At 43.7% G+C, this 13,116-nt stretch overlaps 1 protein-coding gene across 3 annotated transcripts; it reads left to right on the forward strand.

Annotated features, from left to right (window-relative positions):
• The first annotated feature begins 1,284 nt into the window (after positions 1 to 1,284).
• IFT27 (intraflagellar transport 27) lies at positions 1,285 to 8,483 on the forward strand. 3 transcript variants are annotated; one of them, XM_075727601.1, is made up of 7 exons: positions 1,285 to 1,318; positions 4,735 to 4,814; positions 5,875 to 5,934; positions 6,610 to 6,669; positions 7,627 to 7,744; positions 8,054 to 8,163; positions 8,385 to 8,483. In XM_075727601.1, exons 1-7 carry the CDS (start codon positions 1,285 to 1,287, stop codon positions 8,481 to 8,483), a joined length of 561 nt encoding a protein of 186 aa, XP_075583716.1. The 3 variants fall into 3 exon arrangements, with proteins under 3 accessions (XP_075583716.1, XP_075583715.1, XP_075583717.1); XM_075727600.1 differs by having other exon boundaries at positions 5,875 to 5,926; positions 6,563 to 6,669; XM_075727602.1 differs by having other exon boundaries at positions 4,738 to 4,814.
• The last annotated feature ends 4,633 nt before the right edge of the window (positions 8,484 to 13,116 follow it).

A 13,116-nucleotide genomic window follows, 5' to 3' on the forward strand; every position in this document is an offset into this window, starting at 1 on the left:
GTCAAGGGAGATCTTAGTAAAAATATTTGAAAAAGAAGACAACCAAATAATTAAAGGAACCAAGCTACTGCAGCGTGGATGATTACAAAAACAACAAAGAGGAAAAAAAGGAACAAAATTCTGAGATACTAAGAAGCAACTAAGAAATTGGTGAGCAAGAAGAGAACTCTCTCTGGGAGAACAGTAAGATAGTCAAAAGCAAGAAAAAGCATGAACTGGAGGAAAGGGTAACAGATCTAATGTTGACCCAGGCTGAGAGGAAACGTTGCTCAGCTTCCACGCTGGACACACAGACCTCATAAAGGGTCTATTTTAAACACACTGACCCAAACACCACCGTGAAATTCAGGAGATCTGTGGCCAAATTATAAGCAGCTGCAGCCAAGAACAAAGCAGGGTACAGGCAAGGGCAAGGCAGCCCCAATTCCAGCTCCCATTTCACTCCGGCTCTGAGCCCTGAGGGAAAACTGACCCAAACCACGGGACTCCCGCAGCCGGTGACAGGACACAGCCCCCCTGCCCTCTCCTCGGGTGGGCCTCGCACCTCCTGCCCCGCGGCCGGCCCCGCTCCTCAGCCTGTAGGACGGACACCCCTCCCCCACCGCTAACGGCCGAGAGCGCGCGCGCGACTCCCCCACCCCCCCCGCCCCGCAGGGCGAGCGAGTGTCCGACCGCGCGCATGCGCAGCAAGGCCACGCGGCCAGGGCTGAGCGCGGGGCCGCTTCTGCGCGGAAGATCCCATTCCGCGGGATCATAGGCAGGAAATGGAGGCTTCTTTCCCCCACCCTCACTTGTCTTTTTCCCTCCTTGGTGCTGCCGCGCCCCTATTACATAGTTCCGTGCCCGTAACTTTTATTATTTTCTGCCCGGTCCCTAGTGGATTATTTTCGACTACGTGGTACGGCCCCCTGTGTTCTACCCAATCACGAGCCGGCTCCTGGCAACGTAGTTAGTCGCTGGGCAGAAAAACACCCCGTTGTTCCCGTAACACCACGCCGCCATCCGCTGAGCGCGCTGCCCCGCCTTAGCTACCAGAAGGGACGGAGGCGCGGATTTGAATGACAGGATGCTTGGTGGGCGGGAAGAGACAAGAGAACCAATAACAACCCCGGGTAGCGTTGATGAGCAGAGCTCACAGCCAACCGAGCTGGGGGGTTGGTCGCCCGCTGAAGGAGGCGGGGCGCTCGGTTGCTAGGGCCGCGCTGTTGCTAGGGCCGCGGCAGAGCGCGGTGGCGGCAGCCGCTGCCCTCCTGGCCCGCCGCCGCCTTCCCCCGAGCCGGGGCGATGGTGAAGCTCGCTGCCAAGTGCCTCCTGGCAGGTGAGTCCGGCCCGTCCGGTCCCATCCGCCCCGCTGGCTGCAGCGGCAGGCTCCGTGGGGTGGGGCGAGGCCGGCAGCGGGGCGGCGCTGGGGCGCCCGGGTCCCCTCAGCGAGGGGGGAGCCCCGGGCGGGTGGTGGCGGGCCGCGCCGGGAGGCGGCCTGGCTTCTCTCAGCCCCTCGCGGAGGGGTCTCCCCGACGGAGAAGAGGTGGGGGAAGAGGCCACAGGAGAGGGGTGGGGGCCGCAGCTCCGTCGGGACGGGAACGGTGGAAAGCACGTTTGCTGTTACCTACTCCGTATCCTCTCCCTCCGACGACATGCGGAGAATCCAGAGCTGTGTTCAGGGAGGGTGTGAAGCGTAGTCGGACCAGCTGAAATGCAAGGGCAGGATCTGAAACAAAGAGAAAAAGGGGAAAAAAAACCCCACCCAAACCCAGTATTTCTACAGTATGGAAAGGTGGGCTGAGGATGGGGAAAGTGTGAAGGGAGCAGGGTAGGCAGCCGATCCTGCCTCTTGTGGGAGGCTCCCTTTGTGCTGGAGGAAAAAATCGTGTCAGAAATTAGGGTGATTCTGAGAGTGTGATGGAAAGGTAGAGCCTTAACAAAGAGTAGAAGGACGAAGCATGCGCGCTTCACAGAGGCGTCTTTTTCCCCGAGCAAACTGGAGGTTAACCTGGAAAAAAAGTGAGGTGAAGGCACCAGTTTATTTAGTCAGGATGGATTATGGAGGTGGTGAAAGTAAGTACAGGTGACTGTTAACACTGGGGAAGAAAACTTTTTTTTTCCCTCCCTCTACATTGAAACTCTGTGCAGCCTCAGCCAGAAGCACAAATCCGTAAAACCTTTGTGTGCAGACAACTCTCAGGTTTAACTCTTTGCTCCAACCCTGTTTTCTTTCATCTAGAATAGAATGTTTGCCTTTTTTTAACCTCAGAAGCAGCTAACCATCAACTCGCTCAAAGCCAACTGTGATCTTTGGCAAATGCAAAAGAATTAATCTTCCTTAGGCCTCTGTTGATAGTTAGTGTGGACAGTATGAGTATCTTGCCTGTCTTCTAGATTTGAAACTTACACGTCATTTCCAATTTGGCAGTTTCCAGGTCCCGATATGTGGGCTTTGCTTAAGTCTTTCAAGTTTTGTTGTTTAGTGTTACCAAAGGCCAATTCCATGACTGTTTTAAATTCACATATGTTTTCTTTGGATGACCCAGTTACGTGCTTAATCCTAATTGGGTCTGGAGCTGCCTTTTTGATTCTGTCCACAACGCAAGCAACAGGAAGGTCTTGTCCCATATGTAGTGCTCCTAAGTGCTACAGTAATATCCATGTATTGTTAAAATTAATAAATTAATGAAGCAGACCAGGCAAAATAACTTCTGTCTTGCAGAAGAGGCCAATATAGTGAAAGAGACATAAGAGATGAGTGACCACAACAACCTAAAGGGATCAAAAAAATGCAATTACATAGATACGAGCAAAAACATGAGAAACGAACAGGGAACTCTTGTGTACCTAAGAAAATGGTTGTGAAGAATAGAGTGGCTCACAGTATTGGGAGCTGCACCAAGGTCAAAGGGAACAACAGGGGAAAAGGGCTTTTATTAGCAAAAGAGAGACTATTAAATTGACAATAGAAAGCGATTCCTCTGTTATCTCAAGGGTAATTTACAGACACACAGTAAAAGATATTGTTGTTTGAACTTACTGTGGAGGCACTACGAAAAGGTTTTCGTTGTAGAAAAGACAGTTGGCAGTAGCAGGCGTTTTAGAGACATGCTACAGATTCTGGCAGAATAACAGAAATATGGATGGAATAAATACTGTGGGATGCAGTACTTGCAGATGAGACCAAACTAAATGAAAAAGGCAAGGAAACTTATTTTGAGAAAGTGTAGTGATGTAATGGGCTAAGAGGATGGCAAAGAATAAGAAGAGGGAAAGAAGAACTGGGGCTGTCACATTGAAGAAAGGCAACACATTAGTTAAGAATTTGCACTGGATGATGCCTGCACAGTTTGGAGCAATGTATGCTTTTCTATCTCATTTTACAAAGACAGATCTAATTGTCTATTGAAATACTGAATAGCTTCCACTCAGAACAGAGTGTTGTCTTCAGCACAAGCTTGAACTGATCAGGGAACAAACAAGCTGACTTACCAGATTTTCGTGTCTAAATATTATGAGCCCAGCTCAGCTCAAAGTAAGCAAGCATGCTAAAAATGTTTAAACAAGAACTACGTTTGGTTAATGCATCTAGCAGCAATTGTCACTATCCAAAACACCCTTCCTCCTCTATAATATTATGTGAGCAGATAGCTTTACCAATTTCCTTCAAAACATCATCTAGGAAGCTGTAATAAGGTCAAAATATGCCCTTTCTGGGTTTATTTATTAAAAACATAATGTAGAAGACTTGTATTCCAGGCATGGCTGCCATGAGTGTTCCTTTAAGGGTAAAGCTAGAACCACTGAGGTATTTAATGCCTGGTTCCTGTCCTTTGAACTATTCAGGCTACTGAGACAGTATGTGAAGAGAGGATAAGCCCTTTGGGAACATTAAGTCTTTGTTTTGCAAGTATTATGATATTTTTCATGGAGTGATATGGGCATACGTGAATTCCGCAGTTCTCTGCCATTGCTTTGGATCTTACGGAGTTTTGTAACAGCAGGCCAAAGCAGGCAGCTGCCAGGTTTGCCCAAAGTGTTGTGCAAGCCATACCAGAAAGCCTTGGCTCTAGAAGAGCAAAAACTAAAACCCACTGGTTTTCCTTCCATTTAGGGATGAATCAGCAGGCTCTTTCTCTCCAGCCAAGTGACATTTGCTTCTGTTATGCCCAGGATGCAACTAACGAGCCACCAGCAGCGTTGAGTCAGCAAGAGTTGCTCTCTTAGCAGGGTCAGCAAGAGGAGTTCATCGAGGAATGTTACCAGCTTAAACAGCTTTGTAGTACATAAATGACCTGTCTCTTCCCTAAACTCAGTATGTAACAAGGATTTGACTCTGGGGAAGTGGGTAATCTAAGGAGAGGAAATAGCCTCCTGTACAGCCCAGTCTCCCATGTCACACTGTGTTTTTCTCTAAATTACAACATATCTGGGAAATTTTAATTCTTAGGTAAAGGCTATAGGGTAGGCATGAATTTTAGAACAAACAGCAGTTCTGCCCTGATTTGGGGGTCCTTTACTGTCATTCGTAGAGCAGAAATCTGATGTCAGCACCAGTATGCATAATGGCAATATTAATTTCCTCAGGTGGATATTACCTTTTAGATTGTTTTGTGCTTCTTGTGACAGTTATCTTGCCTGTATTCAGAGTTACAGCATCCAAGCTCTTACGGCATGTGATAGCAACAGAACTGAGGGAAAATAAGATTCTCTAAGATGAAACAAAAATCTTTTATGTTTTCGGTTTTGCAGGAGATCCAGCTGTGGGGAAGAGTGCTTTAGCCCAGATGTTCCGCAATGATGGGGCTCATTTTCAGAAGAACTACACACTGGTAAGCAGGCTCAAACTGCTATCCAACATTTTTCTACATTGCATGAGAAAACTAAGAAGGCCTAGAACAAAATAAATAATATGATTTTAAGCTGAGGCATTCAAGGTGAGGTATTATAGGGTTTTCTTTCTCTTACACCCTAGATTCTGAAGAGAAACCATTTACTATTCTGTAAATGTCTTTACATTATGTGAGTGCTGGTTTTGAAACTTAATGCAGAGTAATTTAGTTAATTTTATAATTTTCCGGCTGAACCAATGTTTTCACAAGCTTTTGTGGTGTTGGAGAGCTTCCCCCTTTAGGGAGTGCTCTATGAAAAAGCATTGCTGAAGGAGAAAGCTTTTAATTCCAACTATTAAATGTGTGTGTGGACAGTGCGCTTATCACTATGCAAACATGAAGATGTGCTGCATAGCCCCAAGATAATTATAATCTACAGAAACTGTTCCCAGATGAAGAGGATACAGTTTGCAGTCTTTCAGTGTGAGAATCAATGGTGATGACTAATCACAAGCAGGATAAAAATAAAAGTAAATATAAGTAAAGTAAAAAAAGGAAAATATGAGTGTGGAGAAAAAAACCCTAAAATATGTTTATTCATTGAAATAAAGATGGAAACCAGAAGTTAAGGATAGAAATAGAACAAACAAACAAGCTACAAAGCAGAATGAGATAAAAGGTGGAAGAGGCACAAATAACCTCAGTCCCATATGTTAGCTGATCACATGGTTGGTGCAAAACGTTCTAAGGCGTGCTTTAGAGCAGCAGTGTGATAGTGAACGTAGCCCTGCAGATTTTAGCTAGTACCCTTAGTTGTATATAAGCAAATCTCTGGACATTGGTTCTTCTCTGTCTTTTTCCCCAATCAGAGCAAATCTGCGTGGCTTTGACATGTAGGTGGGAATATATTACCAAAGCTATGAAGAGTTCCCAGCAGTCTATGTTTGATGGGATTGTAATGATTCACAAGAATTGCCTCAATCCAATGCATAGTCGGTATGCAGTCAGACAGGCTCTTAAAAACTCTTCTGATCCTTGTTTTCCTGATTTTTCTTGACAGACAACGGGCATAGAACTGTTGGTGAAGGCTGTATCAGTTCCAGAGACAAGTGATAGTGTGGTGAGTTTTTCTGTGACATAAATTGGGTCAGAAAGAGACATCCAGAGCTCAAACCTCACTTCAGTCTCATTCTGGTGGATGATCGCTCTGCCTGTCCATAAGGCCATTAAGTTGCAGTAAGGAAATGAGGCTGATCATGTACAATTGCTGATACTCCAAGGTTAGTTTAATCTTAAAAATTTAAGTTTTACATACTTGTATCCAACATGACATCTTAAACCAAAGCTGTTGCCAGCTTTGTTAGGATTCTGTTTTGTCCTTTAGGGCACTTGGGTTTAGTTCATGTTTCTTAGAACTATAGAAGGTGGAACTTGTCTGTTATTTTTCCTTAACACCCTATACTCCCACTCGTGGAATGTGGACCACGTGTATAATTTTGTATAAATAGTGCAGGTTACTGTCCCGCTCCACATACTCTGTTTCCAGCAGGGACGGAAACCAGACTTGAGGCCTTGGAGGTAACCTTTTTATTGGTTATACATGAAAAATAATTATTTCGTTTCTCATACTATCTGAACTAGAGTATTCTCAGTGCAGGCAACTTGTCCCTTAGGGACACAACACTTCTGTACTGAACAAAATGCAGGATTTACAAGTTCCAGTATTTACTTTCAAACCCTTTCCCTACACTGCATTTTTTCCTGGCAAGAGCCTTCTTTCTGCTTCCGCTTTCAGGAATTCTTCATTTTTGACTCTGCAGGAAAAGAGCTATTTTCTGAAATGCTGGAGAAACTGGTAAGTCTTATGTAACAGTCCTCTTCTTCCAAAGAAGTGCTTTTGCTTTGAAGATCTGAACTCCCCAGTCTGGCAGATGTAGCAAACTTCATCTTTAGTGTAAATGGGAGCAATTACCTCAGTTGCCAATGCATCCTGTTCTACCTCTCTAAAACTTGTAAAAGTACTAGAGGAAATACTTTCCAGAGGAAGGAAGGCAGATAGTCGTTCAGTTTTCTTACAAAAGAAACAGGGATGTTTAACTGAGAATTGCTATGTGCTGTTGGTTAAAGTTATTTTTATTTCTTAGAAAAACATCTATTTTGCTGTTACTCCAACAGTGGGGGTTTTTTATTGTGTTATAGTGATGCATTTGATCCAAAAGGACTCATTCTTGTCCTTGAGCGTAATACTGCCCTTGATTTTTTCCTTCATGCATTTTATATTCCTACCTGTACAGTTCTCCATTGTGTTTTCTCATTTTGAGATGTAGGATCAATTAATTGATGTGAGGTTTCATAAGATGGCTAAGTCAATCTAATGGTTCATTGCTCTACGAGAGGCAATTCCACTTTTGCCCTTGCACTAGGTCTGATTTGCAAGGGACCCCTCTAGAAGCTGGCTTGGCTTCTCAAACTGGAAGAAAACCTTTCTACTTTTTTCTCTAGGATTAATTTTGCGCTCATTCAGCATGAAGAATCAGCTTCCCCGGGGATCAGATGGGTGCCAGAGCCGATACAAGTAAAGGAGCAGGACTGTGCAGACAGGAATGGGGAAGGGGAGCAAGACCACCTCTCCCAGTGCCAGCTATCTATTTAGTCAGCTCAACTGAAATGTGAAACCTCAGCCAGGGCATAAGATTCCTGTATGTTAGGCTTTTTATTTTTGTCTTAGCATCTGTGTTTGCCGTGTTTACAGACTGGCTGTTGACCACATCAGTTTCAGTAGAGCTGACAATGTTCCTTTCTTGCTGTGCAGTGGGAGCAACCCAACGTCCTGTGCCTTGTGTATGATGTCACTAATGAGCAATCCTTCAACAGCTGTGCCAAGTGGTTGGAGAAGCTGAGGGCTCAAGCAGTTGGAGTTCACATCCCAGGTAAGAAACGGGTGAGATTCTTGTTATCTGCTCCCCACTTGTATGACAGCAGTTGCTCCCATTGAGATGTGGCACAGAGCATTTATTTTAAGCCAGGGGCAGGCATGGCTTCCTCCAGGTCATTTACTATCACAAAGCAGATAAGGCATGAATATGTTTCCTTTGTGGAATCTTTTCTAGGTAGTTGTAGACTGTTCTCCACGCCTCCAACTTTTTCAGCTACTTCTACAAATGTTCCAGCACTTACTGCTAACAAGTCAGCATTTCTGGGTGGTTGTTTTTCCTTTGTTTCATGCTTTTTTTCTGTAGGTGTCTTAGTGGGGAATAAAACAGACCTGGTTGGTCGTCGAGTTGTGGAGCAGAAACAAGCACAGGAGTGGGCTGAGAAACATGGCCTGGAATACTGTGAGGTGTCAGTAGTGAGTATCTACTCCTTTCACCATCTGTGGAAGTGGGTGTTTGTAAGGTTATCTTCTTTTTCAGGTAAAGAAAGATAACTGGGGAGGGGGGGTGTGTGTCTTCCACTTCTTTGTCATCTAACTCACCTTCAGTTTTAATCTGTCTTTTGTGAAGCAGTTAGAGCAGGAATAGTTAAATGCTTATTCCGTCTGTCATTCACAACTTTCTTATTTCTTTACAGAAAGAGATGAAAAATTTTGAGGCCCCTTTCCACATCCTGGCAAAGTCATTCCACCAACTGTACAAAGAGAAAGTGGAAACATTTCACTCACTAGCCTGAGGGCCGTGACTGGGATGACTTATTTATCCTCTAAGCTTCTTCTAGTGCCCAGAATCCTGCAGGATGGAATACAGAGAGAAGAAAAAAGATGAGCTGTTTGCTTCTTCATGGTCATCTTCTGGTAATTCAAAATAAACTAGAAATAAGCAAGTGGAAAGACACTCTTCTGAAGTTGCTACCTCAGCATTCCTTTCATGTCCTCTAACTTGGTTCTCTGCTCACTGAAAGTCTGCTAGGTTGGAGGAGGCGGGGAGTAAAAGGGGAGGGCAGAATGGAAATTGCCAGCTCTTTGCTTTGATACTGTCTTGTCTCTTGTCTGAACAGACTTCCTGCTGCTATAAGCAAGGATTTAGAGGTTTGGAGAAGGAGAGAGGAAGCTGACAGGATGGTTTTCAACTTAAGCAACCCAGCCTTGATACATATGTTGCAGGGCAGGACTGATTTCGCCCTGCTGCTTGAAAAGCATTTTCAGTAGGAGGCCTGTGCCCTAAAATCAACACATGGATACCGAGATGTGTGGGGAGCAAGCTGGATTTAGGTGTGTTTCTAGGAGTACCCAGAGTTTGAGGCCTGTTTTTAACAGTGTTACCCTTATCAGTTGTAGGGCTGATATGCTGATGACTAATACGTGTTTCTGACTTCTAGAATCTGGTTCTTTTCTTCATTGTGGCTCGCTTTCACTGCCTGGTAGGAGCTGTCTTGCATCTGTACCGCTGTCACTTGGTAACGCAGTGCCCTCTGCTGGTCCCAGGTCACAAGATTTTTCAAGAAGCTACCTCTCTTGAAGCGAGCAGGACTTCCTACAGGCACATCCAAATTGGTTTATCTGCAAAATGGGGTCAGATAGCAAGAACAGCTCTTTTATTCTAGGGACGAGACCAGAATTTTAAACAAATTATCTTTCTTTCTTCATGCATTTGTCATCTTATGTGTTTTTGTGTCATTTTTCTTTTTGTCAGCTGAACTTGGCAATCCCATGTTCTCATTAGGTTGAGTTCTCAATCCCTTATTAGAATCAGAATCCTTTTTGTTGTTAAAGTTTCCCTGCTTGTCCTTGAATTTCGGATTAAAGACCACTATTTCTGTTGTCGCCAGTGGAAACAGGACTCAGGAAATAAAAGACAACCAGGCTAAGTTACTGTGTCTCAGCCATGTCTGGCTGGAAGTTTCGTATCAGAAAGGGTAAAAGCCTAGAGAGAACTGCTTTTTTGTGTGGAGTACTGGTGTTGCATGTGTGAGAGTCTGTTTGCTAATGTAATATGTGAAGGCATCCATGGTAAGGTACTGCCTTGTAACTGAGCCTAACACTGAAGAGTTCAAAACTGTAACCTTTCTCTTCTCCCAAATTATGTTAGCCTCCCTTGGGCAAGGGAAGCTGATTTTTGTAGAGAGTAAGCACTGAGTGATTTTTTCAGGCAGGTTTTTCAGGAATCTATGTTTCAAGACTTTTATATGTGCATTTGATAGCCATTTTTATGCCCAGTGCTAGGAAAAGTACATCGGACTGAACATAAGAAATATGGCTGCAGATGTTGTAGCTTGAGTTTATGAAGCACTTCAAGAATCTGGAGAAGCAGTTGGGCTCATTTCACTGGCAACAGTGTGTTGATGCTGGGAATTAGCTAGGGACCATGAATACCGGCTAAAGAGGTTAAGTAGGAGCTCAGCCCACAAGAAAAGAAAATGAATAGGTTCTTTTGCTAGAAGCCACCTCAAAAAATGTCAGAACCAGCTGGGAAAGCTCTTGCTTCCTCCAAAGAAGGAAGGAATCCTCCATGGGTTTAGGGTAACTAGAAGACTCACTCTTTTTTGAACTGCATTAGCATTACTGGTGTTTTTATCTTACGTGGGTTGTCTTGTTAATTCTGGGGGGGTGTCTTGTTGATTTACATGGGCTGAGTAGAGTCTTGCCTGCAGGTGCTAGTACCTCTGACTATTAAGAATAAAAGTTATTTTGGATGCTGTGCTGATCTAGTTAAAGAACTAAAGAAGGTTTGTTTTGATTTGGTAGCTCATTTCCCCCTGGTTCTATTGAAGATGTGATTACAACACAAGACAGGTATTTTTTCATATTGAAAATAGCATGCCAGGTGTGTATGCCACCTGTGACATGGTATATAGGAGGGATGAACACCTTGGGAATGGGTGATAAAGTGAATCCTATGCAATCTTTAACCAGGGAGTTCAATCTCTCTACACCAGAAGGACCCCATAACTTGAAATAAACAGTCTAAATGCACCAGTAAGATGAAGATTGGTGAATGCTGTTTTATTAAATGAATGCAAAAGCTGGAGGATCTCATTAAGGGAATGCTTGCAGTGGTGATTTGTGATTTATAGGGAAGCTGCTTTTGAGAGGTTAGTGAAGAAAAATGCATCCCATGTAGGGAAAGATATATTGCCTAAGAGAGGAAATATATGATCTAATTAGCTAGCAGTAGGGATTCACCCACTGCCCCTTTCCCTCTTCCCACAGGCCATGACTAGAATTAGAAAAGAGGCTGTGTCTAAAGCATGTTGCCCAACTTGCTTTTTACAGGACTATTTCAAGCACTAATATAGACACAATTTAATGTCCTTCAAAATGGTATGTTTGACAATAACCATCTCAGTCCTTCTGAATGCATTTTAAAAGCATAATATATTGTCCTTCCTGGCTAATGTGCTATATAATACCAGCATGATGCAGGTGATGCTTGTTGTTATTTTCCTAGCTTATTTGTGACCTTGGTTGTAGAGGCTAATGGCAAAGAGTGGGTAGAGAACATGGGAACCAGATACAGGAAGGCTGTGGAAAATAGGTTTGCATCTGCGTGAAGGGTAGTGAGTAGGTGAGCTGGACAAGCAGGGTGAGTAAGAGTCTGAAGCCATTATTAAGTTTCTCTTACTGTCTTCAGTAACTGTTGCAGTCACATCTGTAGGGTGAGGATGCGTGTTTGCTGCTTATAGCATTAGCATCACTCTGAATTACAGATACTGTGGAGAGCAGTGGGAGGAAGGCAGAAAGCCTGTCTGCTGACCAGGAAGCTTGTTGTTGCCTTACAGCTCCCCTACTTTGTCCAGCTGTGCAGTGCTGCAGGTGCTCAGCATGGATGTTTACAACCTAGAAGAGACCCAGCTCAACCAGAACTGAAATTTCAAAAGAAGGGGGAGGAAACAAACAGGCCTTTAACTGTTTATAAGAGATACATAGTCCTTATTTTCCTGCTTGCTTGTTTAATTAGACAAAAAACATTCTTTCCTCCTTGGAGTCCCTCCTTCTTACCTTTCCTTTGGTCCTCATGGTTCTGCTGCACAGAATCCCTGTTATACTTGTGCCCTGCTGTACTTAGCTTGATACATCACCAGCTGATTTTTTTTTTATCCTTCTAATTTCTGCATTATCTATTCCCAAGGCTGCAAGACATTTCTTCTTAGAGAGATTAATAGACGAAAGAAAACAAAAGTGGAATTTTTAGTCAAATTGTCTCAGAAGAAAGAACCTTAAGAAGCTGACTGACATTCTGAAATTTTACTGGAAATTCGTTTGTGTAAAGTTGTCATATTAAAGATGCTTTAATGGTTTTGTTTTGTCTTGCCAGATGTATTCTACTGTGGAGTGAAATGCAGGATGTAAAATTCCAGAAAAATCAGGTTTTATTGTGGTAGTTAATAGGAGTTTCAAAGCTGATCATACTGTGATAAGATCTGTTCAGTCTTAACAATGGAGTGGTCACTGCTTTCATAATAAAGCATTAAATATACTGAAATGGGGCTGTCAGAACAGTTTCTTCTAGAGATTTGTTCATTTTAGAGACTTAAAACTTAAGAAAGGACATCTTTCAGAAAACTGATCTGATAAATGACACCATTTGGACCAGGGTTATTTCTGATATAACTTCAGTGACTTAAAGGGCTGGATTTAGTCTTTTATGCCAATTGACTCCCCTGGGTAAGCTTCATTTCTTTACCTGCTATACATCTTGAACCGATCTGACCTGATAGCAAAAGACACATGATGTTGTTGAAAATGAAATACTGCCTTGGGGCAGAAGGATAAACTGTGTGGCCTCCTGAGGTCCTCCCAGCAATAGTTTCTATAATTCTATTAGATTAACTGGGGAAAGTAGCGTGGAAAGCACAAAACAGGCTAAGTCATAAACTAGCAATTAAACTGGGAGCTGGGCTGGGCTACAGCAGAAAACGTACAATCTATCCCAATTAAGAGCTGCATCTCAAGAGAAACCAGGAGCCTGACACAGGTGCTGACAGCAGGGAAAACACTGCACTTCTGTTCTGTAGGCAGCAACTGCTTTCTGCGGGTGCTTACACAGATCCATGGGGGTCCATATCCCGCTCAAGACTGTGCTCTGCTTTTAATAATTACTGTATCTATGATGTTCAGGTGGCAACTGCTTGCAGTTGTCTCATCTGCCTTTATAAAGCCAGCAGTGTGATGACAGATTATCTGCTAGTAGCAGGAAGACATTCCTATTCTTGACACCATCCATGATGGGACTCCTCTCTCCCCACGCATTCTCAGTCCTTCTTTTCCTATCTCATATCCACTTCTTGATGGACAATATCCACCTCTGCTTGTTCTTAGCAAATAATTTTTCCATCTTGCAGATGGTACTCCATGGAAGCTAAGGGA

The sequence above is a fragment of the Pelecanus crispus genome, chromosome 1 (genome assembly GCF_030463565.1).
Source record: "Pelecanus crispus isolate bPelCri1 chromosome 1, bPelCri1.pri, whole genome shotgun sequence".
NCBI classification, from domain to species: Eukaryota; Metazoa; Chordata; class Aves; order Pelecaniformes; family Pelecanidae; genus Pelecanus; species Pelecanus crispus.